Genomic DNA, 26,183 nt, shown 5'->3' with positions numbered 1-26,183 from the left:
TAGGCAGTGGCGGATCTTGATAGAAAATTTTGAAGGGACCAAAATAATATACTCAAATTTTATATATTTAATCATTGTCACTAATATAACAAAAGTATATATAATTTAGTATATTGAGATCTTGTTGTATATTTTTCCTTTATAAAAATTATAGTTTTGAAGTTTTATTTGATATGGAACCCATTTTAAATAAGTTTTTCTAATTTCATCTTTTTCCTTCGATATTAGATATTCCAAAAAATTAATATGAACTTTCCAACTTATAATTCCAAATAATTAATATGAAATTTTTCACCTATAATTCCTTGAATTTTAAGAAAGGGTTATCTAATTCAACAATTGAATCCTTAGTATTATCGATGAAAATAGGTGAAGAAGTAAATTTGTATTGTTTTCATCTTCACGTGTATCTTTCCTTTTTATCACTTAAAAAATAAATCTATTATTGTATTCTTTATCGATATACCTTTTTTTTAAAATTAAGACTAAGAATTAATTTATCAAAATCTAATAAAAAATTGAGAGACGTAATTATTAAAAAAAAATATATGTTAATCAAGTCACATATAAGAAATAGTTATGTAAAAACATACAGTACATAACTTCTCTTTATTCATAAAAAAATAAATATACAAAAAACTCATAAGAGAAAAAATACTAAAAATATCAAACTAATATTTCACTATCAAAAGATAAAAGAGAGTTACCTTTTTTATCTTAGAAGAGGAAAGAGAATTGATGAGGAATGAAGGTGAGAATAATAAATTTGTGTCTAACTTTATATTTTTTAAAATAAAAAATAAAAGAAGATATGTAAAAGCAGTAAATGAATACAAAAGATGATAAACTTAAAATGAAAAAGAACCAAAAAAATATCTAAATAAATTTTATTATTTTTCATTATATTTAATTTTATATTTTATTATTTATTAACATTAAATATTATATTCTATAAAAAAAATATAAAAAAAAAAGTTACAAATTTTGGGGGTACCATCGCCCTCCTAATGACCTTCTAAGGTCCGTGGATGAAAGTAGGTAGAGTCTTTTTTTTTATGCTTTAATAAGAGAGAGCACAAGTTAAGGGGTAAATTTTGATATGCACAAGCTCAAATAGAGTACTTCAAAGTAATAAGTGAAAGACTTTTTTGGTAATTTTTGTTTTGCTTTATATATGTAACCAACAATCTAATTCTATGTTGAAATTTGTTTTCATCTTTTCAAACATTGTAAAATGTACTCATATTAATTAAGAATTATATTTCACTAGTGTAATTTAACTAATGAAATTTAGTGTTATTGAAAAGATTGACAATCCATCAAACTTATGCTTTATATTATATCTACAAGTTTATGGTAATTATTTTTTTGTGAAAACTTTACCTATTGTTGTGTCATTATGAAAACTCTCATGTTTTGATTAAGTGCTTGCCACAATAAAATGTAAAACATGAAGATGCTTTGTTTGTAAGATAATGTCTTTGAAAAACAACAAATCATCTAAGACACAAGTTTTTCATCTAATAAACAATACAACACCTTACAATCTTTGGTTTATCTGATAAGTGAAGACTTCATCAAATGATAGCCATATATAGTTTATAAGCTTATAGTGTACCTTAACAAAAGTGTTCTCGAAGCTTATCTTGTGTTTCATGAAATATTTTTCTTTTGTCTACCAAGATAATTTCCAAGATAATTTCTGCTAGCAAAAGTCAACATCAAGATGTTTGTAAATATAGGCTAAAGTTGTTTTTGTTTAAACAATCTCCCCACATAAGCTTATGTCAACTCAAATCTAACTATAAGCCTTGTACGGTCTTTGCTTTTACTTAATTTTGAGTAAAAGGTCTTCTAACCTAGTGTTGAAAAGTATTGTTATCTCTAGGAATGATGCTTAAGAGGATATTAGCATTTAATGCATCTCCACATTCAACTTTGTGAAATGCTAGAAGATGAAGATCTATAAGTTCAAAGCTCTCAATTACTAGAAAATCATTTGTAACAACTTTGTCTTCCAAGTTTTATATAAAGTTATCATCTGAAGGAAAAGAAAAAGAGATTATTTAATAAGTGCTAAAACACTCCTAAAATCTTTATGTGCTCATAAAAGCTTTCAAAAACACTATTGTGTTCATTTAGCGGTATACTAGAATCTTTATACTTTGTATACATTGTAAGACATTGATCTTTTTTAGTGAGAAAACTCTACAATCTCTTAAATTATAATTTGTTTAGTTACAAGTAATCGATGTTTAAACGATATTCTATCTTAGTCAAAAATGACGGTGATTTAAAAAATACTCTATCTTAATAAAAAATAATTATATTTTAAATAATATTCAATAGGTTAGTCATGAACAAATCAAGTTAAATTTTAGACAAGAATACAAAATTTTAAATAATACTTAAACAATAGGTTAGTCATCATTGTCTATTTTAAAACTCGACTAATCTTTACCAATTATATATTATATAATATTATGGTACAATAATGAATAGGAAAGTTTTATAAACTAAATTTTAGAACATAAAAAATCAGATTATTTGTTAACTTAAATTATCGTCTGAAAGCATATTATCATATCTGCAAAGTTTTAAGAAGATTTAAAAACATAATTTAATTCACTTCTTATATTTTTGGTCTATTTGCACAAGAAAATTGCCCACCCAACATATTATGGAAGGATAATCTAGGTACTTAATTCCAACGACCTTAAAAGACTATTACTAGCCATTTAATATTATATATATATATATATATATATATATATATATATATATATATTTATATATATATATATATATATATATATATATATATATATATATATAATATTAAGATGTATAATTTTTAGCATGAAGTTCGATAGTGTTGATATTTTTAAAAATATAAAAGTATATTTTATAATCATTTTCCAAATCGTTACTCACAGGTAATTACATCCGAATCAAATTAAATAAATCTACAAATAATTTTATGAAATAAAAATCTTAAAACCGCTTTTTTTGGGTTCCATCGTGTACATCATAAATAACGATATTCAAGATATTATTTCTGATATTCAGGACATCATAACTTGCAGCCTGTGTAAATCAACTACAAATTAACCGGCATTGCTTAAACTTCTAAAATCTAGCCACTCTAGCACATGTAGTTCATAATTTTACTTAATAACTTGCTCATTCGGGTTTCTCACTTATTCAAAAATAATTTGGTCATTTAAATATCATATTCCAAAAGTAATTTATTTATTCACATTTATTCCTTTATTTCAATCCACTTTAAATCATTTCTATTTTTAATAACTTGCACTTAAAAATTATAAATATAATTTTAATTTTAAAATTATACCAATATATATTATTATTTTTATTAATTTAGTTAAATAAAAATAAAATTATTAAAATTCTTATGCAAACAGCAAATAAAACATTATGTTGAACAAACTAAAAAAAATTAGTCTATATTTAACTGACCAATCCACGTTGTCATCCTACATGTATTGTTACCCCCAACTGTTAATAGCTTCGAATAATGACAATGTTCAGAGAAACATTGGATAACGTCTGAATTATACTAATTATGCTAATAACTAATGAAATCATTTATTTATTAAAAACAAGGAGCCGGACAATGTCAAGTCGGTCAACTTAAAAAGTGGATTTTCCGATTGAATGGATTTATATAACTACCAACAAGCTAGTTTAAATTTTCTAACTTAGAAGATACAAATATTTTCTAATTACAGAACTCCATTATTAGCAAATTAATTTTAAAAACCATAATTAAATCGTTATAATAGAATTATTCAAGTTTCTGTATATTACAAAAATGTATAGCTACCAAAGCATAAATTTAGCTTTTCATTTTTACAAAAACAAGAATGCTAAAACATGATTATGTTGTTTATCATCCAAGTTATATATTGATATCGTAAATAACATTCAATCTTATCACAACAAAAATACAAAATATAGTGGAGACCAGATCTAAAACTAATTTGTGACCCTATAAAAGGATAAATCAAATTTATCCCTAAAACCTAAAGACCAAAGCGCAAATATTGCTGCAAGACGTCTTTTAAATTTGTCGCTTTGCCATTCCTAGACGACTTTTAAATTTCATCCAAGCTTGAATACAAAAATTCAGAAATAGCATCTACACAACAAAAAAGTGTGAAGTTGATTTGTTACAGCTTGAACTGAATTCTGTGAAACTACTTTGAACTTAAATAATTTACAGCGCCCAAGCAATTAATATCAGTGAAGCAATTTTTTAAATACATTTTATATCAATTTTTGAATTGCAAGCTCTTTGGCAGAAGTTGCCAATCTACGGAATACTTTGAGATTGTGCCCTACTTTATCCTGAAAAGAAAGCATACTAGAATTGGTCAATTAGGGGAAACCCGATTTCCACTAAATACAGACAATCTAGCAGATAAGGCCATATTCAAGAGGTTGACTTAAAACCATCGAAACATTAAGAAGAACTATATCCATACCTCTCCCAGCAACTCAAGTCGCTCAAGGGTTGGGACTAACTTTCCACATAACAAAGAAACGTCCTGTTGTGCATCATACTTGGCACCATATGTAATTGTTTTTGTTGTCAAGGTTGAATCAAGCGCAGCAGAACTACCAGAAGATTAAAAAGAAAGATTAGCCTACAGAATTAGAGATCATTTTCTCCAAAGTTCGGCCATATAACATTAATCTTCACGTACCCAACATTTTATCTAATTTCAGTTAACATTAACATTCTTATCACCTTTCCAACTTAAAGCCTCACCTTTCTTGTAGATGGACAAGGATGATATTTAGCACATGTTCAGAGAGTGGAAGCAACAAAATGATTAGCTGATCCCTATTAGCAACAACTCGACACATTTCTACCATTGCGATGTATCTCCTGTACAAAATTTTAAAACCATACAAAGAATGTAATGCATAAAAGAGAAAGATACTAGAAATTAAGAGAACATGACAATGAAGTAAAATTAAAGACCTCAGTCAAATGACTTACCTTTTCTGTATGTTATCTGAAGATGAAACAGTGTCCTGCCGGACACACATACTGATGATTTCATCCACTTCCTGCCTTGACAGTTCATTTATGTCTCGGATCTGCAGATGTGCGAATAAGGTGTTTTTTATACATCCATATTAAAAAGGCAATCACGTAGACAAAATCAAGTGTAGAAGATAAAGAGACAAGCTTTTTTGCATTTGCACCTTATTCAGTAATACGGATTTCTCCTCAGCTGCCCTTTCAAGAGCAGTTGTAACAGAAGAAAGAAGAGAATTGAGCAAGCTCAATGTAGGTTGTTGAAGTTCAACAGAAGTAGGGTAACTGGACGAGGCATCTGAAGGCTGAGACAGAAAATTACAAGAGAAAACAAAGCTGTTTAGAGGGAAAGAATGCACATACACTAGCTGAATGGGGAAAATAGTTCAAGGTCAATAAAAAACTGCCTGTTGAATGTATAATATACCTGCAATCTCAGGGATTTCTTTATGACTAGAAAATATAAGTAAGAGCTCAGGCTGTAGCACAAATTAAACATCCGTAGTTCTGAATTCCTCTGATTCTGATAATTCATGAAGGCAATATCACCATAAGATTAGGATCAATAATACTATGTATGCATAATGTCATATATTATTTCCCATAACCTAACATTAATTAAGAAAACTACAAACTCACCTCAGGCGATACTCTTGATTGAGCAAAACTAGGAATCTTTGAATCACGTGAGAAAAGAGCACGCATCATACCAAAGAGCCCTTGAACAAAACCATACTCGTCACTCTCTTCGTAAGGCCAAACCTAATAAAAATAAAAAATGTAAAGCAACAAAAAGAAACGACCATAGCTACATAAGTAGAATTCTGAAGCCTCTTGCAGCTAGAACTACGATGATGTCACCATTGTGCATGGAATAAAAGATCACGCTTTACCTGATATGTAAAAGGTAAAGTTCTCAATGAATTCAATTATACTGTAACTTACGTAAATATAATATTGTGGCTTCACCTACACTAAATCTGACAAGCTACCATCACACTTGTTGTAAAAGGTTCTTAAATATAGAGAAATAATTGAACAATACCTTGCTAAGAATACCAACAACTAAATTGATCTGCTCCATTCTTAGTTCATCTGCTTCAGCAATGTCTAAACGGAGAACCTGATCAAAGAGTGATTGGTGCCCTTTGACAAAATCTATTACCTCACGAACAATTTTATTCTTCACCTATATCATACACGAGGTGGAATGAAACATCATCTTCATCAATGCAACGAAAATTGGATTCCCTTTTAAATAAAATTCAATCACAATTGAAATAATCATAAAACTTCCCTGGCAGGGAATGTAGTAAAATGATTGGTTCCCTAACAGGGTAGCAGGGAAAATTCATATCATATTAAAAATATTGTAAATGGAACACAAAAGCCAACCTCCAAAAAGTCAGATGTATCAACCAAGGATGTCAGTGAAAACACTAATCTCATGACTGGAGTTATAATCATCCGTTGCCTATCAAAATCCACAGCCACATCTCTTCTAAGTCTTGTCTCAACCCACCTTAAACTTCCCTGCAGATTCTTTACTGTTCAGTAAGTCGAATTAAAGTAGATGTGGCATTAACAAGGAAAATTTCCCTCACCTGTAAATTGATTGCCTTGCCAGATGAAAAATGCTCCAATATGCCCATGGAAAACAGTACCTGTGCTCCAGACTTCCCATACTTGTGACTGATTCTTAGTAGTAAAGCAAGTTCAGCCTCAAAAGTGCATGCCCTCTGTAAAGAGTCCAGTGAAAGATTGCCGCCATCCTTGAACCAGACATAAAATAAATCAGTATTATTTTTTCCACCGTAGTTCAAGAGCACACGGCCTTGTATGAATCCACACAAAAATACCATACTTCCATTGTGGGACAAGTCCCATACCTCATAACTGAATCCAAACAGTGGTATGGCAATTTCAGAATGATTGGCACAATATGCAAATGTTTCATGCTCTTAGTTCCGTTTCTTTAACTTTGTTCTTTAGTTCCTTTTCTTTAATTTTGTTCTTTAGTTCCTTTTCTTTAACTTTGCTCTTTAGTTCTTGAGGATTTTTCATCTTCTTGCAATTGATTTTCTCCATTGTTTCTTAAAGGAAAATTCTCGGTGGATCCCAAAGACATGCTTGTTCCGTAGTAATTTTATTAGAAAAATATTTTTAAAAATAAAATGAAAGTTAGAAGAATGTCATGGGAATAAGTGGTTCTTGTAGACGATAACTTTCGTTCCCACGAGAATGAAACACTCACTCCCTTGCCATGGGAGCACAAACTACTTAAAACCTGCGTGTAATTTTTCTGAAAAATATATATTCAAAACTGCCAATAATTTGTTTCTCACCTGTCCATTTGCAATTGGTTGAGGAAATGGCTTCAAAGCATTAAGACAATTATGCAACTTCATTGAAATTGGAGTAATTTGGTAGTGAGAATGATGATTTCTGCTATTATTAATAGCACAGATTTGGCATAGTAAGAACAGAATTTAGTCTTTCTGGTTCTTTGGAAACAGGGTAATATGTATTCCATTATTGATGAATTCAAAATTATAAAGGCCCTTTCTTTCTTTTGCAGGCCAAGGAAATCACATATTATTCAGGTGGATTGGAGGATGGATCAAATGTGATACGGATGGGGCATACTCTAATCATGGGCATTGATCAGTTTATGGAAATTATACATAAAGGATGGAGTTCTTTGGATTGAGACTCATTACTTGCTTAATGTGAAACGTTGTGCCTTGGAAGCTAACAAATGCCTTAATGTTTGAGTCCATGACGAGTATACACTTCAGAATTTCCCATACTTTCAGGGAGAGAAATAGGTATGATGATGGTTTGGCAACTTACGGATTGAGATCTGTTTGTGAACCTACTTGTATTGTTTCTGACTTTTGTTTGGATAGGTGTGATCTTCCACACTTTCATTTCTCTTAGTGGGTTTAGTTTGCCACCACCACCACTTTTTATTTCTTTTCCCTTTAATAATATTCCTAAGAATGTAGCATATAATTGATCAAGTTGTAGAGCTAACCTAGTTAGTTTGCAACTTGTATAGTGATTATAGCACTCATTCCTTTGATTTAAAAAGAAATCTTCAAGACGAGAATAATTATTCTTATTCTCAGATTCCTGGGAAATAGGGATGACATGAAACAAACAGTTCCATTGTTTATTAAAAACAATTGCCAAACATGCCAGCTTTCAGCCTTGGCTCATGTACATTAGATACATTTAAAATATGAATTCTAACTAAAACCTAAATACAATATCAATGAGAAAAAAATGAAAGCATACATTGTAATACAAGTTGCCAAGCACACCAGTAATAACTACACAACACATACAATGAATTGCTACATCATGTAGTACAAAGATAAAAAGATATCCTATTGATTATTAAATTTTCAAATCAGAAATTTCCCCTCAGTACCAAATGGATGAAACCACTTAAATAAAACAAAAAGTATAACGATATTCCGAGAACCAAAACAACCATTAAAAGAATTATGTGTTAGTTGCAGGAATTAAAAGTCTACAAATGCCGAACCAAAAGCTGTCAAGTTTCAAAATAGAGGCAACAGTTTATGGTGGAAAGAACAAACACCTGATTGCAAACATTGCTTATGGCTGTAAAGCAAGACCTTAAAAATCCCATGCTCTGAAGTTGGCTCAGAAAATAGCGCTCGTGATCTATGCTAATCAATGCGTCAAGAACATAAAGTGATATTGTCTTTCCAGGTTCACTACCATGCGTAGCATCTTTTATGACCTAAAATTTTAAATTAACTGAAGTCATAAATAATTGACATAAGAAAAATGAATAGAAACAGACTCTGAAAATTAATGCTAAACAGACCAGAACTTGAGAATGATAGCTGTTAAGATATCTTTAATATCTTATTTATAAATACAGCACCTATGTGTATTTTCTACACAAGGGAATTAATCTCAATCCCTACTTTCTCTATATTCAATAATAGCACATGGACAAAAGAACCCTATAACACCATATCTTGTTGGGGAAGCAAAAGGAATTGATATTTCAGCAGTCTAATGTGAGGATGGAATCTTAACTAAAACTCAGTTGTCTACAGATAATAAAAACACATACCTCTTTTTATTATGTTTAAATGTGCCCTTGTTTCATTCTATTTTAAAGAAATAATAGTTTTCAATAGACATTTTGGAAGAAAAAATGTATTATATCAATGCCAAAAGTAGATTCAATATAAGTCCTAGGTCCATCTCCTTGTAATATATATTGTACAATATTTTGAAAATGGACTTTAAGTTTAACTCAACCTCAAAAGACCGTCTTAACAAGGTCCATCTCCTTGTCTAACAGATATATATAAGGCACACTTTAAGAATAGAAGCTGTCCAATTATTTCAGCTAAAATTAATTGGTTTAAGGACTTCCCAACATAATCTCCAACAAGCATAAGCACGATCCTTTCTCTATTCCATGTCAAAATTAAAGAAAACTAGTTCGAAGCCCTAAAACAAATTGTGTTCTTAATAATGCGTTTAGAAAAGAAAAGCTTAGTAAGGGTAGAAAATAACCAAATTTAAAATGCTCTGAGCTTCTTTCCTCAAAGTTGAAAAGTTTGCATGAGCCAGTTCTGCTTGTTCATTGTCAATCTGGGAAAAAAAAAGTAAAAGTTGCAGTGAAGTTTTAATCTGCCATCAAATTATAATATTGATTTTGGAAACAATTCAAGAAATTATACCTTTGGAAGATCAATATATTCATTGTCTTGTTCATTAAGGAGCAAGAATTGAAGAACTGTTGATGGAACATCAGGATCAACCACATTTTGACAATACTGGAAATAGCTAAGAAGGAAAGCATATTGACTGTACAAGACATGCAAGTGTAAGTTTGCAAATCAAAATCGTATACAGCCACAAAACCAGAAATAGTTACTGAACACGAAACATACCGTCTCCTAAGTGCTTCAGAAGATTCATTTCTAAGAATTGCCATAATAAGCTTAAACAATATAGTCAGACAGGCACCATTGGATAATTGCTTAACGACAATGAGATCAAGACATGTAATATTATCAGAACTTATACTGCCAGGGAACAAAAATCTTTCATCTCGCAGCTTAGCCATGCATGTCAATGCTACCTGAGAGAAATTTCACATTATATAAACATAAATCAGTCTGTCTGAAAAGCTTACAAATAAAAACAGAATGACTCAAATTGTTGATAAACACATCAACATTACCTGTGAGAGTATGAATGCCATCTTCAATGAACAGTCCTGAGAAGCAGAAGCACTAAGAGACGCATCAAGGACTCTGCCAATACAATTTAGCAGTTACATAAATTGCACCAATAATGAGAAAATCAACAATGACAAGTTAAAGCTTTTGCTTTTTCACTAAAGTGTAGCAACTCACTGAAAAAGAATTTCAGTTCGATCTTCAATCATTATTAATCTTCTAGAAGCAGACACCTTAACAAAATAGCACAATGTTAGAGAATGTACATAATAAGACTACCGAGGTTGGAAATGTGAATTAGGACTCCCACTGTTTGAAAGCAATTTATAGCTATTGATTAACTCATTAAAAATTCAATGGCCAAAAATTTTCATTCATTTTCTTCAGTTTTTTCTAATTTGTCCTAGTCAGCTTATGTTCCCCCTCAACTGCCTTACTTTGTCATTGTTCCTCACACTCCTCCACAATGCCCACCACCACATGTCCTAGCCGCAACATGAGAGAGAAAAGATAAAACAAAGCCAGAGAGGAAAGGAGGATCAATGGTGGGGTTCGTTACAGTTTGTGGTGCCAATTGGCTTGGGCTACATGTAATGGTAGAGATGCTAATTCACTTGGGCTGAATGTCATCCAGTTGAAGGTGAGCATGGCACAGATTGCTGCTGTTGAAAAAAGTGGAAGTATTTGCAGGCAAGAGAAAGATGGGTTTTATGAAGGATGCAAAAGAAGAAGGGTTTGTAGGCAACAGTTTGAGGATGTGGAAGAGGGAAAGAAGAGCACTGAGACAGAAGGAAGCACGAGCAAATTGGAAAATAAAAATGGAGAAATCGAAATGGAAAGATCTGACCTCAACAATCTGAGACCAGGCTGTCAACATATGAAGTTGTGCAGCTTGTTCCTCAAGATTTTTATTGTATTTCCACCCCCATCTCAGCAACTGTTGAATTGTCTCACGAACATTACTTAGCTCAACTTCATTTCCAATGTTGCTTGCCTGGGTGTAAGCTGAATTGTATTTCTGCAACAAGAAAACAAATTAAACTTCATAAAAAAATTATTAAAGAAAAACTACAATCCCAGGATAAAGATTAAAGATAATATTTTCAATAACAAATTATCAATATTTAATAAGTGGACAATAGATCAACCTGCCAAAGTTTGTCGTGGAAAGCAGCCAGGTCAATTAGCCGGTCACCTCTCTCAGAATAATAGTACACACCATCATTTCCAGAATTTCCAAGTATGTCTTCTGCCTAAATAATGTTCACCCAAAGGCAGGCAAGAACGAGATGAAAATGTAAAATATCATCTGGATTCTTACCATACTTAAAATACATAAAATATAGATTTACTGTGTTTTAAGAACTAGTATCTCACCGGCAAGTCATATTTCATACCAGCCACAATATCTGAGAGCTTAGTAGTGGAATCTGGACATCTAAACTGGATGATTTCAAGCAATTCAAATACCTGAATTTCAAAGAAAATCGCTGAATTTAGCAAGAAAGTATAAGATGGAGTTTAAAATGAAGAATAGTATAATTTACAAAGAATTTCTTAATGAAAATAATCTCTCATTCCTTACAATGTAGAATGCACAATATGTACACAGACTCGTAATAGACTACGTGGGAAATATCGCCAAGGTTAGGAGTAAATTAGTGCAACTTCCTAAATACTATGTCTTGTCAATTTGATTAGGGGACTTAGAAGACTGATAAAAAAGTGACAAGACTTTGGTAATTTGGGTCATTATAAAGATGTGTCAATTAGAACTGGTAGAATGCATTCACACAAACCATGTGGAACTCGTTACATTCAATTTCTATCAGTAAACTATGTGACAATTGGTTAGCAGCCAGGTCTCAGCAGTTTCTACGTAAGACAGATACCTGTTGACAATTTTGGTTGTTGACACCGTCGAATCAAGCAAACCTACTAGTATGTAATTACCAAATAAGTTATAGAATCTAATACCATCTTAGGAAATAGAATTTAAGTCCTAGTCAACCTCACAAAACTAATATGAGACTTTCTAACACTCATCCTCCACAAATACCTGTCGAATCAAGCGAGCCTACTAGTAGGTGATTACCAGATAAGTTATAGGATTTAATATATCTTAGAAAGTAGAATTTGCATCCACTTATACAATAATTTGGCCTTGACTCTAATCTGTGTGAGCTCTTCATCATACCTCCTCCTGCCAAGGAATAGACATCTCAAGCTTGAGACTAGGGGGAACCTGATAATGGGTGATAATGGGTGACAACAGACCCAACAAAGTTGATTAGGATAGAACCTGAATGGATATGATACCATGTTAGAATTCAACTTAAAACCAATTGGTATTAAGTGAAGATGCCCAACAAACATTCCACACTCCAAGACTTAAGGTAAGCAATTTGAGACTCCCCAACACTACTTTCTTTTCCCATTTATGACCCTTCAAAGTCCAACATCAACCAAGATTATAAAACTCATGGGAACTCTGTAAACTTGTAAGAATTTACATCGTAAGAAAAAATATTAATTTATAAATATAACCTAACATGACAATTTTTTTCAAATCTTTACCTCCAACTCACCTTATTTCTTTCTTAAATAGTAATACACCGACTCTGTGCTACTACTACAGTACTAAAGCCAAAATCTTTAGATCCTAATGTTTTTTCACAAAGTTCCACCTCAGCGATAAAGATACAATCTTGTATCTGTCTTTGATTTGTTCATTCAACAAATACTTATATAAAGACACACTCAAGGCTGAGAACATAAACCTATCCAGGTAGGCAAGTTAACCTTTCCACTAGTAGTTCTCACCCTACTAACTATCCACTTATACATGTCTTCATGTAAAACCTAAATATAAGATATGCGACCACCCTTCCATTCCACCACACTTTTCAAGACACTCAATTATATGTTATTCCAATCAATAAAAAAACACCAGCAAGTTTCAATCTAATCGTCAATACTTTTTCGTCAATCTTGTAAAAGATAAAGACCTTTTTGTTATAGACCCATCAATAAATCAGAATTTACTTCTTTTAGCAGAATCCTTCTTGAATGTTCTCCTCTCTCTAAGTATTCATAATCATAAAATCATGTCACATTTTGAAATCAATACTATCCCTCCTAATTTAGAATACTTTGAGCAAACCCTCAAAACCTTCCCAAAGCATGCCTTTCAAAAGTGGTTTTCATCCTACCTGTGATGCATATATGCACGGATGAATATTGATAATATCCCTGCACTAATTAACTTTCAAGACACAATTTTGTCCTTGATCCTTTTACAATGACCATCCTTTCCTTTCAATTCGTATCCACAATAACACTCACGTTCTTCTGCCATCCATCTTTTCCTGTGTACCAATGTTTAGATCCTGCAGTGTGAGGACATTAGTTTTCTCTCCAACACATTTACAACTTTGTCCCCGATCCATTTTAAATTCACAATACTCCATTTCAAATTCTTAACCGAAATAATACTCATGCATTCTTTGATGTAACTTTTCCTGTAAACCAAAGTTTAAATAATAGAGTCAAGCACATTAGTTTTTTCTCCAACCTAATTTAGTTTGGCAAAGACAAGTGATGTTAATCCCGTTCTGAATCATGTTCACCACATCTAATGGCTTCCCCGTCAAAAAACCAATACTCCATGTATCAAACTTAATCGAGAACATTTGATCTAGCTTATTTACCCAAACTATCCAAGAAAAACGTGACGTACCAAGCCCATTTAACACTACATCCAAGCATTGGCTTAATGGATCTAGCTTATTTAACATTATTCTCAAGACATAAAAGGTGTTATATTCATGTAACAACCTACCATGTTCATACATACAATTTGTCGCAAATGATCCATGTTTGGGCTGTACATGAATTTTACATTGGTTTTCAATAGTCTAATTTGACCCTCCCTATTTTCTATATCATTAAATTCATCTATATCGAGCCATGATGACCCTTTAACTATCACTAAGCCAAGATGTTTCGATTATCCTCTGTTCTGCCCCGCTCATTCACCATTTAACTCTCATAATTCTTCTCAAGTTATGCCATAATTGACATAATTGAATTTCACGAATTTGTCAATATGATTCCCTACATCCACCAGCAACAAGAAAAATAATCTTATGAGCCTATCACAAAAACTGAAGAACCCAACAATAAAGTTCACAGATATGTTAGCCCATAAAATCAAGCGAATTGTAATAAACAATAAAGAATCCAAGACATGCATGTGATGTGATATGTTAGCACATAATATCAAGGGAACAATGAAGCATGTAACTATCAGTACCTTACTCTTGCTGACAGTTCCTAGAGCAGCATTTTGAGAAGTATCATGATGCAAAAATGGATACATGGCCTGGCCCCCACCAATGTCCTTGATACCATGTGAAAAAAGATAAGAGAGGATTGTCTGACACGCTTCTCTATGATTGGAGCTACTAACATCACCAGCGTGTAGTTCAACAGCTAAGAGTTTCAAGAGCCACGCTCTCTGGGAACGCAATGAAACAAAACACCTATATCAAATCCAACCTTTACAGGCACACTGTACAATTGACATACTTCAATTCTATTCCTTCCCAGAAATTAATATCATTAAAAAAAAATATTAAATAGACAACAGAAATGTCAATAAGAAACAACAAGTGCATAATGTGTTCAATGAAGATGCATCACAGCAGCCATTTGTGAGCTTGTGACTTAGGCAACTACTACTACAACTAAAAATAGGGGACATCCATGAGACAAAGCTTATTTGTGACAATCAAGTTCCAGTTCACATTGCATCAAACCCGGTCTTCGATGAAAGAATATAATCAGTTGTTATAAGCTTGTGGCCTATGACATATATGCCCCAGCTTGAGGGGGAGGGTTAGAATATAATCAGCTATTACATATTTCTAGAAAATCAATCGTTATATAATCTTGGAAATTAGTACGATTGATTCCTAATTATTAAGTGTCTTTATTGTAATTGATTCTATTCAATAATATAAAATACATATTGTGTGGTCTGCATTAGACACACAATACATTCAAAACATATACAATTCTATAAATAGATTGAAAGTGTTTATCAATGTATGAATTATAACATAGAATCCAAAAGGTATGTCCAGCACATATAGTTCTGTTCAAATGAGTTTGTCTTGTGCTGATCTAGTTTTGAAAAACTCACTTGTTATTCTCACTACTACACAACAGCCACTTTTTGTTTGAACACACAGTTTGAAACTTTTTTACAACAATTGGCAGCATCCTATAAGTTTTGAGAGAATTCTAAATTTACAGATGATTTGAAGGAGAAAGTACAATGGAAAACCTGATGAAGTGAACTGTTACGAAGTGACTGGTTATTATTCCTTTTAGGAAGCGGAGCTATCCCAATTGTATCAAGGTGCTGCATTTTAGCAAGGAAGTTTGAGCAATAATCATAAACAACTAGAGCGAAAAAAGGTAATCAAATAAATCAAACAGAATGTTAACCTTAACAAAGAATTGGTACTTTTTATTTGACAACAGATCCATTGTTGGTACACATGTTACCGGATCTACACACAGTTCATAAAGGAGCTGCATCAATCAAAAAGTCAGAATCCTTTTAGAAAAAATCACAAATACTGGGGAAGATGTAAAAATTCCAACTCTCCCTTATATTAGATATATAGTGCATTAGATAAATAACATCTGACCTGAAAACAAAACTCGTGAAGTAATGCATTAACATTGGGCTTCAAAAGCTCTTCCAGAATATCAAGAATAACCTTCAAGCAACTGCAAATAATATTATAAGGGAAAAGTTACATTCTCCACAATCAAGATATTAAGCACCATGAAATAGTAGACAAAAACCTGTAATAAAATTTAGGCTGTAAAACTGTTCGTTCAATAGGTGTATCTAGATCAAATTTAAGTAGCAAATGAGTGATATTTGGAGCTGGCCGGCTGATATTGTCAATTAGAAGCTGAAACATAGAAGGCAGATGCAAACAAAAACCATTTTAGGAAGATTATACACTAGGAAAGAGGAAACAAAACAAAAAGTTGATAGTAATGAGGACTAACTTGCATAATAAGAATGCCTGGATCATCACTGCTATTTTCAAGATTTTGAAACTCTTCTGACCGTAACTCAAGGCACGCTGCATAGTCTTCTATCAAGCTGTTTGAAGCATTGCATTTTAGCAATAGTTGAACAAGCCCAACCATGCGGGAGCTGTCACTCAAAAAAACAAAATACAGATTAAGTAATGATATTCAGAACAGCAGAAGAACATAAAAAATTACAAATTGAAAAAAAGAAAATGGAAAGGTATTCAAATGCCTTAAAATACTCATGATTTTAATGGAGGATTGCTGAACTTTTGGCTGAAAATCATATCTGACATACTCCAACAAGGCCACTATTTGATTATGATCATGGGAGAGTATAATATCCAATGGCTGCATAAAGATTATCAATAAAGGATAAGATATATTTAAACTATGAAGCTACATACATAGCTTACCAGTAGAAAAGATATTTGATTTACATTTAAACAAAGTAAACGGTTAGTATCACTTCGAAATAACAGCATCCTATAGGACCAATGTCCCAACCAAACCTTTAAAAGCTATTGACACCACAAAAAGAATGTTAATAATTCAATAGAAAAATACAAAATCATGTATAGATAGTGAACCAGATCACCTTGACTCCACACACTATCAGTAAATTGAGAAACTCAAACAAGAGAAGACGATGAAACATGCAACTTTAAATCAATCTATCAATACATACATACAACTCCCGCACGAGTGTTTGTGTGTGTTGTTAGAAAGGAAAGCCTCTTGTTGAGAAGCTGTATCTGAGTAACCAGCTACCGCAAGTGTTAGAATGCAGGTGTTGTAAGTCCTACGGATGTTACTTCCTCTTTCTATCACAACTTTCCTACAACTAATTATCTCTTGCACCATGGATCTTTCAGTGTGTCTCATTTGTTCTTATTCATAGTAAAAACAGGGAAAAACTTGATCCAAGAGCTTTAAAAATTCAATTCTTCTCTCTTTCTCTTACTCATGCACACACTTGTGAAAACAATTTGATGGGTACTATTTAGAAAATTGAGTTACCTGGTATAGAGGAAGCCAATAATCAGAAAGAAGTAAATCTTTATCAAAGACAAGGATTATAATTTCAAGGGAAAGCTGCACTGCATTCTCTAAAAGCTTCCCATATAATTGACTGCTACGTTCAGCAATAACGGAATTCACCCCTGGAAGAAGAATACTCATTATGTTCCGAAAGGCAGTTTTTCCACTCATGAAATCCTGAAACATATCAAATTATTCCATATCAACTGGTAAAATTAAAGGCATGAAATTCCCAACAGCACAATAATTTGTATCAATACTACATTTGCTGAATTTTTAATATTGAAAGCTATAAAACTCCCAATAGCCAGTAAATTTGCACGGCTGATAGTTGCTCAAAAATCATAACTACACAAGTATTGATCTATCATGAGACTCGTTATAATATAACATACAGCTAACAAATCCAAAATCCAGGATGATAATCATCAGTCTTGAGATATTATTCAGTCATTCTTCAGTTTTAAATTTGTATTCCTTATTTTCTTCCTTTTTAGTAATCTTAGATAGCCAATATGTATGTTGAGTTTTGTATTAGTTAGCTATAACTGCTCTAAATTTGTTAGTGTAACAGCTGTAAGAAAAATGTCTTTCAGTTAGTTAGATAGTTGGTTAGATATCTCACCCAATATAATGGGTATTTTCTATACCACTTATAATATAACATAAATTTAAAAGTAATAATTCTTTTTCATCAATCTATTTTCTCTCATTTTTTCAATTTCTATTGTACAGATCATGCAATGCAATATACAATATTCTGATACATTAGAATAAAAACATTACAGACTCTTGAAGAGATTTCAGATAAATGAAACAGTGAAAAAACATCTCACTGTTACTGTTTTACTACTGTTTATATAAGAAGATAGTAAGTAGAATACAAAGGGTCAAGGCCCAGTCCTAACCCCTAACCCTAAAGAAAGGATCCCATACATGATAAATAAAAATACTACATCTCAACACTCCCCCTCAAGCTGGAGCATATAGATCATATGCTCCAAGCTTGGAACATATAAATTGAATTCTAGGCCCTCTTAAAGATTTAGTCAGAATGTCTGCAAGTTGTTCATTAGAGCCGACAAACTCTGTAACAAGATCCTTGGATAGTAATTTCTCTCTAACAAAATGACAATCAATTTCTATATGCTTTGTTCTCTCATGAAACACCGGATTGGAGGCAATGTGAAGGGCTGCTTGGTTGTCACAATATAACTTCATCTGCTCATTTTCACAAAATTTCAACTCTTGAAGGAGTTGTTTAATCCATACTAGTTCACATGTAGCTAGAGCCATAGATCGATATTCCGCCTCTGCACTAGATCGAGCAACAACACTTTGTTTCTTACTTTTCCAAGATACAAGGTTCCCTCCAAGGAATACACAATACCCTGTGGTAGATCTTCTATCAATTGGACAACCAGCCCAATCTGCATCACAATACGCTTCAACTTGAGTACTTCCCTTGTTCTCATACAACAATCCTTGTCCTGGGTTCCCTTTTACATATCTGAGAATGCGAATCACAGCATTCCAATGATCAATGTGGGGATTTTGCATAAATTGACTAACAACTCCCACTGGATAAGAAAGATCAGGTCTTGTTATAGTAAGGTAGATGAGTTTTCCAACCAACCTTCTATACCTCTCTGGATCTGAGAAAAGTTCACTTTGATCTCTTGTTAATTTTTGATTTGAGTCCATAGGGCTATCAATGGGCTTGCAATTTGTCAGACCTGTTTCTTCCAAAATATCAAGAGCATATTTTCTCTGTGCAATGATGACACCTTCTTTTGATTGCGCCACTTCAATACCAAGAAAATATTTAAGACGACCCAAATCTTTGGTCTGAAAGTGGCTAAACAAATGGTTCTTCAATTGAGCAATTCTAGTGATATCATTTCCTGTGATAACAATATCATCAACATAAACCATAAGATAAACACATTTGTCAGGAGAAGTATGACCATAAAATACTGAATGATCCGCTTCACAACGTTTCAATCCAAAATTTTGCACAACACGACTAAATTTACCAAACCAAGCTCGAGGAGATTGCTTCAAGCCATAGAGAGAACGATGCAACTTACAAACTAACCCAGACTCCCCCTGAGCAACAAACCCAGGAGGTTGCTCCATGTATATCTCCTCTTCCAGATCACCATGAAGAAAGGCATTTTTAATGTCCAACTGATACAGAGGCCATTGGCGAATGGCAGCCATAGCAAGGAAAAGACGAACAGAACTTATTTTAGCCACAGGAGAAAAAGTATCACAATAGTCAAGACCGTAAACCTGAGTATACCCCTTAGCGACGAGACGGGCTTTGAGTCGGTCTACAGCGCCAGTCGGACCAACCTTAATAGCGTAGACCCATCTACAGCCCACAGACTTCTTACCAGGAGGAAGAGAGACAAGTTCCCAAGTCCCACTGTGTTCAAGTGCCTGCATTTCATCAATCATGGCTTGTCTCCATCCAGGATGACCAAGTGCCTCATCAACATTCTTAGGAACCTTAATGGTAGACAAGGAGGAAACAAAAGAGAAATATGGAGGAGACAAACGATGATAACTCAAAAAGTTATAAATAGGATGTGGATTACGAGTAGAGCGAGTACCTTTCCGAAGGGCAATAGGCCAAGTGTGATCGGAGTCAAGAGAAGATGAAGAGGATGAAGGATCCATGATTCGAGAATCTGGTGGAGAAGGATTTGAGTCACAGGGGTCTTCAGGCAAGGAAGGAGTCACTGGAGTGCGACGCTGATATGTGAGAAGAGGTGGTTGAACAATGTCATTGGCATTTTGAGGTTGAGTTTCAGGAAGAACCAAGGGATCACAGGATGGTAAAGGAAGGACTTGTTGAATAGATGAACTCTCCTCCATGGAGGACAAGAAAAAAGGTGTGTCCTCAAAGAATGTAACATCAGCAGACATATAATACCTTTTGGTTGAGGGAGAATAACATTTATACCCTTTCTGAAGGCGAGAATATCCCAAAAAGACACACTTAATAGCCTTTGCAGAAAGTTTATCAAGACCTGGAGAGACATTATGAACAAAACAAGTACATCCAAACACACGTGGAGAAACACGATACAAAGGATCATTTGGAAAAATTATCGAGTGAGGAATTTTATTTTCAATAGAAGAAGAAGGCATCCTATTGATTAGAAAACAAGCAGTGAGGACTGCATCTCCCCAATGATGAATAGGAACATTGGTATTCAACATGAGAGAGCGTGCAGTTTCGATAAGGTGTCTATTCTTTCTTTCGGCTATGCCATTTTGTTGTGGAGTATGAGGACATGTTGACTGATGTAAAATTCCTTGGGAAGATAAAAATGAGGAAAACGCAGCAGAAAAATATTCCTTAGCATTATCACTTCTGAGAATTTTAATTGTCTTCCCAAATTGGTTCTTAATTTCATTAAAGAAGGACACAAATATGGATAAAAGTTCCGATCTTTCTTTCATTAGATAAACCCAAGTACATCGAGAGAATTCATCAATGAACGTTACAAAATAGTTAAAACCAAAAGAAGTGACACGACTTGGTCCCCAAACATCAGAATGAACAGTAGAAAAAGCAAAATTACATCGTGTCTCAGACTTTTTAGGGAAGGAAGATCTAACATGCTTTCCTAACTGACACGATTCACAATCTAAGGCTTGAATGTGTTGGAGACTCGGAACCATCATCTTCAACTTAGACAAATTTGGGTGACCTAAACGATCATGCAAAAGTTTTGGGGATGAAGTTGCAAAACAAGATACTGAGGAGCTTGGTTTTAGGAAATAAAGTCCCCGTGACTCATGTCCTTCTCCAATCAGACGACCCGTACCATGTTCCTGTATAGCAAAGGAATTAGCAGTAAAGGTTACAGAACAATTTAAGGAACGAGTCAATTGACTCAAAGAGATTAAATTGTAAGGACAATGAGGAATGTACAAAACAGAGTTTAAATTTAGTGAAGGTGATAAAGAAACTTTGCCAATTCCTTGAGATGCCACTTTGGATCCACTTGCAACAGTAATAAAATGAGGACTTTTGGGAGAGGAAATGGAGGAAAATGAGGAAATGTTACCAGAGACATGATCTGAGGCACCTGAGTCAAGAATCCATGGACTAAGACCTTCCACAGATTGAGAGATGCATGCAGTTGACATTGAAGAGGATGGGCCAGGATTGTTGGATTTCTGAGTCAAGAATCCATGGACTAAGACCTTCCACAGATTGAGAGATGCATGCAGTTGACATTGAAGAGGATGGGCCAGGATTGTTGGATTTCTCAGATTTGTACCTCAAGAATTCTTGGTACTCTTCATCAGAAATTCTAGATTCTGAATGATCAGACTTGGACACATGAGCAGCTTTATCGGGAAAACCATGTAAGGAATAACACTTGTCTTGGGTATGGCCCATTCTATTACAATATGAGCATTGAGGACGCCCACTTCGACCACCACGTCCTCCACGGTTGCTCCGACCTCCTCCTCTTCCTCGTGGTGCTACCATTGCTGATGTTTCAAAAACATCAGTTGAACTTTCATCTTTGACCAATGTAGGTACACGAAGAAGTCTAGTAACTAAGTTGTCCATCGAAGGGATTTGATCACCGGCTAAAACTTGATCACGCACATGATCAAAAGTTGAGTGTAGGCTCCTCAGAATTAAGACCATGTAAAACTTATCAAGTTTTTTGTTGATATCTTCTAATGAATCAGCCACAAAAAAACTCTTCAATTCTTCTACTGCAGCCCTAGCCTTTCCGATATGAGAAACCATATCATGATTGATTTGTTTGAGTGAGGCTACTCTTTGAGTTGCATCAAAGAGGCGTTGAATGTCGTTAGCAAAAATATCTTGTGCCCTTTTCCAAAAAGAGAAGCATGTCTTGTAAGGTCTCAAAATGTCTAAGACCTCTTGCTCAACTGATTGCCATAAAACAGCACACAACTGAAAATCCAATTTCTGCCACTTAGGTTTCTCTTCCTCTGAAATATTAGAGACCTCTTTTTCAAGATGATCATGATAACCTTGACCAAGAAACCACAACTCCACCGAAGCTGACCAAGAGGAGTAATTTTTCCAGTTCAGTTTCGCAGAGGTAATAATAGGAGTAGCTGATAGAGAGGGAGACATTCCACCCGTAGAAGCCATTAAAAAAAAACTTAACTTTTGAGAAGAAACCCTAGGGTCAAGATATGGTCACCGAAACAGAGAACCAAGAGCAGATATAAGACCAGGAGGCTCCGGCGAGACGAACGACGGTGGCGCGGCGCGATTCCGGCGCCGGGAAGGCGGCGCGTGGTGTACACGCGCGTGAAGGTCGCCGGAGAGAAGCGGAGCGTGGCGGCGCGTGCGGAGGTTTCCGGGGACGTGACTTGCGGGGATGGGTTGCGCTCCTCGAGGCGCACCTAACCCTGACTTCGCCGGAGTATACTCGCCGGCGGCGACGGCGGCGACGGCGGACGGCGCGGCGGACGGCCGCGGCGGACAGTTGCGGAAGACGGCGGACGATGACAGTCACTGTGACAAACAGTGAAGACGAACCAGACTCATGTTCTGGCTCTTGATACCATCTTGAAGAGATTTCAGATAAATGAAACAGTGAAAAAACATCTCACTGTTACTGTTTTACTACTGTTTATATAAGAAGATAGTAAGTAGAATACAAAGGGTCAAGGCCCAGTCCTAACCCCTAACCCTAAAGAAAGGATCCCATACATGATAAATAAAAATACTACATCTCAACACAGACATTGCCCATATGTTTAACACGCCATAACAAGAGAACGAAGAGCACATACTTTGAGCAACTCAAGGACTGGGAGCTGTGTCTGAAGTGATGATGATTCTTTAGTTGCTGTAAGTCGTGACTGATCAACTACACCCTCATAATCCTCATCCTTGATGCCATACATGCTCAATACCCTGCCAATTTGTGTTCATCAAATAACATTCTAAATCTATAATCAAGAGTATATACCATAGCTTGCTCATAGTTTTTCATTACAGAGATCAGTTTCAAACAAATTAAAGACAAAAAAGTTATGTTGGCGTCTCAATACAACTCAAATAACTGAGTAACAAAAACCAATAGATCCAACAATCAATACAACCATATCAAATAAACAAAAGAGATATATTCCAATTATTTCTAGAAACAAGAAAACAGAATCACTCACATGTGAAAATGTTTAAGGCAGGCACCAACCAACTGCCACTTTTCACAAGGATCTGCATAGGCTCTTTGAGGAAATGGTCCAAAAACATGATCATAGATGAACCTAAAGATTCCAATAAATCTGAAAAACAAATAGTTTTCAGACATCAAGTGCACGACCAAGAAAAAAACATGAATATAAAATTCACTCAAATTTGAAATACACAGTGTATACAGTACCTCCGCCCTCTGTCAGACAAATCACTTTCTTCTGCAATAAGAGCATTTATCAAATTAAGGAAAGATATTGTTGAAGGATATTGTTCTCTCCTTGCTTCAATTTCATTCAATTCAAATCGCATGTCATAAACCTGTCATATTCACAAGTTCATTTTCTCATGAGAGAAAGAGAAAGTACATGATTGTGATGACAAAAAACAGGAGAAATATAAGGGGAAATGGAAGAAACATATGAATAAAATGATAGCGATAACAAGTCAGATAAAATTAAAAGAAAAGGATGAGCCTAGTATATAATTAATTTTTCAATATATTTTGTGGTTAGTTTACAGAACTACAGTTCAAACAAAAATGTAAAGCAAAACAGTAAAAGAATAAGAGTACAAAACAATTCTGGCTTTTCAATATACCAATAAACCTCAAGACCCACTAGGTCATCCCGGTTAACAAATATAAGAAAAACCATTCCTTGTTTTACAATACTTTTTTATAGGTGCTTCTTAGCATACAAACCCTTACCATTTTAAACTTTTGACACTTGTTTGGAAAAGTTTATTTCCTATGAAACAAACTGTTCTCTTTGTCGAGCTCTTTTGATAAAAACTTGGTATCTTTACTATAAACAATTTAGAGGAACTCTCAAATGTGCAGATAGGAATAACTGACTATCGCACTGGGTACATACACTAGGGTTACCCTATGAATAACAACATATTTTTTTTAAAGAGATATAACTTCAACGTGTCCTTCAAATGGTAGCCTTAACCATGAATAGGGCATCCACTCCGAAATCAACTGGCTCATTTAGGGAAACTCACTACAGTGTACCAAAAAAAGGGTTATGCACATTACCTCTCATGCATAATAGACTTTAGTCCAGTCATAATCACAGAAACAAGGTCAACATGCCACCTCTAGTATCAACAGACGTAGCCTACCTGCCTAGCTCTAACAGAGCCCACTCACATCCCATTTGAATTCGATTTGTGTTTCTTGATTCTTTTGCCAAACATATTGTCTTTGTTTTGTGTTATTTATCAATGCATCGAACAAAAGACTATACGAAGGAACTTGATCATCTTAGAAACAGTGTTATCGATGTCGGAAAATTTCAAAATAAGTACTAAAAAAAAACTTAATATAGATTATCCTACAACTATCTAATTGTAGCATTTTCAAGAGTGTCGTTTGATTACTGTGTTAATGGAGAACAAGGAAAAGGTTGTGGGGCCCAGAAAAGTATAGGTGTCACCATGTGGTGATTATTGGTGTTGATGGTGGGAAATGGGGGCAGAGTGTTGGTTGTAGAGGGAAGTAGTGGTGGAAAGGGTGGAGAAAGGCATGGTTTGCGTGGTTAAGGGTTCCATGGATGCGGGTCCCAAAGTGATGAGTCCTGTGGTAGAAAGGGTTTGGATTCAGTGAGGTGGCCATGAAAATCTTAGGACAGACTGAAAGGCTTCATGGCAAGAATATGTTGATTGTTGTATCCTAGCATGACAGCTATCACTAAGCTGTTCATATTCAAGTTGAGTTTGAAGTTCGGTCAGTTTATTCTTAATTGGTCAGAGTGCTTCTTCCATATCATTAGTTGTATTGTACCTGTGAGTTCATTCCTAACTGGCTGGAGGGTTCTTCCATATCTTTAGTTCTATTCTTAGGAGGCAGACATTGCGCAATGAAAGCATCAAGACCTTAAAAAGAACTGATGGTGCAGCAAGGTCTACTAAAATTATCCGTGGTTATCCAATGAATAACAATAGAGAAAATTTTAAAGAGACAGAATAGAACTTCATTATGCCATTGAAACTATAGCCTTAAACATAAATAAGGCATCCACTCACAGAACAGCCGGGCCATTTTGGAGAACAAACTGCATAGTACTGGAAGAAGGGCTAAAAGCTCGGTGCCTCATGCATAACAGTCTTTAGTTCAATAAGGATTCAATATGGCCCATTTGGGTTTGGTGGAAGTTGGGCCTGACGGCCCATCATGTATGGAATAGAACACGTGGCAGGAACATCATGGAACTACACCCACCAGTGCCCAAAGACCCAAATTTTCTAAGAAATGAAAAGGTTATCCATCTCTCAATTTCCCTAATATTCCCTAATTATTATTACAGACGATCTGCCTCAATATTTCTATATCTAAGCCCAACAAAGAATCTAATATCTATAACTAACTTACTAACATAATAACTAACAGATATTAACAAACTTAATCTATGAGGAAGCCAGCAAAAAAAATGTAACATCTAAATATCTTAAAAAAATTTGTAAGAATACTGAATAGAAAAAGAACATT

At 34.2% G+C, this 26,183-nt stretch overlaps 1 protein-coding gene across 1 annotated transcript in view; it reads right to left on the bottom strand.

Moving 5' to 3' along the window:
- Positions 1–3,901: 3,901 nt before the first annotated feature.
- LOC114163158 (nuclear pore complex protein NUP205) overlaps positions 3,902–26,183 on the bottom strand; it is a 33,546-nt gene continuing 11,264 nt past the window's right edge. The window contains exons 16-45 of the mRNA XM_028047290.1: positions 23,880–24,010; positions 23,662–23,781; positions 23,284–23,407; positions 17,452–17,649; positions 16,664–16,782; positions 16,405–16,555; positions 16,192–16,304; positions 16,032–16,113; positions 15,826–15,912; positions 15,662–15,739; positions 14,627–14,830; positions 11,689–11,781; positions 11,460–11,564; positions 11,159–11,329; positions 10,489–10,544; positions 10,314–10,386; positions 10,021–10,211; positions 9,808–9,934; positions 9,641–9,718; positions 8,682–8,846; positions 6,676–6,843; positions 6,467–6,604; positions 6,117–6,260; positions 5,711–5,833; positions 5,499–5,594; positions 5,239–5,376; positions 5,030–5,130; positions 4,796–4,915; positions 4,509–4,641; positions 3,902–4,371 (exon numbers count right to left, since the gene is read on the bottom strand). Coding sequence (XP_027903091.1) covers positions 4,291–4,371; positions 4,509–4,641; positions 4,796–4,915; positions 5,030–5,130; positions 5,239–5,376; positions 5,499–5,594; positions 5,711–5,833; positions 6,117–6,260; positions 6,467–6,604; positions 6,676–6,843; positions 8,682–8,846; positions 9,641–9,718; positions 9,808–9,934; positions 10,021–10,211; positions 10,314–10,386; positions 10,489–10,544; positions 11,159–11,329; positions 11,460–11,564; positions 11,689–11,781; positions 14,627–14,830; positions 15,662–15,739; positions 15,826–15,912; positions 16,032–16,113; positions 16,192–16,304; positions 16,405–16,555; positions 16,664–16,782; positions 17,452–17,649; positions 23,284–23,407; positions 23,662–23,781; positions 23,880–24,010 — 3,708 coding nt within the window. The 3' untranslated portion in view covers positions 3,902–4,290. The remainder of the gene's footprint in view (positions 4,372–4,508; positions 4,642–4,795; positions 4,916–5,029; positions 5,131–5,238; positions 5,377–5,498; positions 5,595–5,710; positions 5,834–6,116; positions 6,261–6,466; positions 6,605–6,675; positions 6,844–8,681; positions 8,847–9,640; positions 9,719–9,807; positions 9,935–10,020; positions 10,212–10,313; positions 10,387–10,488; positions 10,545–11,158; positions 11,330–11,459; positions 11,565–11,688; positions 11,782–14,626; positions 14,831–15,661; positions 15,740–15,825; positions 15,913–16,031; positions 16,114–16,191; positions 16,305–16,404; positions 16,556–16,663; positions 16,783–17,451; positions 17,650–23,283; positions 23,408–23,661; positions 23,782–23,879; positions 24,011–26,183) is intronic.

This window comes from Vigna unguiculata, chromosome 9 (genome assembly GCF_004118075.2).
Source record: "Vigna unguiculata cultivar IT97K-499-35 chromosome 9, ASM411807v1, whole genome shotgun sequence".
In the NCBI taxonomy this organism is placed as follows: Eukaryota; Viridiplantae; Streptophyta; class Magnoliopsida; order Fabales; family Fabaceae; genus Vigna; species Vigna unguiculata.
The sequence above is the reverse complement of the archived record's forward strand: the minus strand, read 5'-3'. Positions and strand labels throughout refer to the sequence as shown.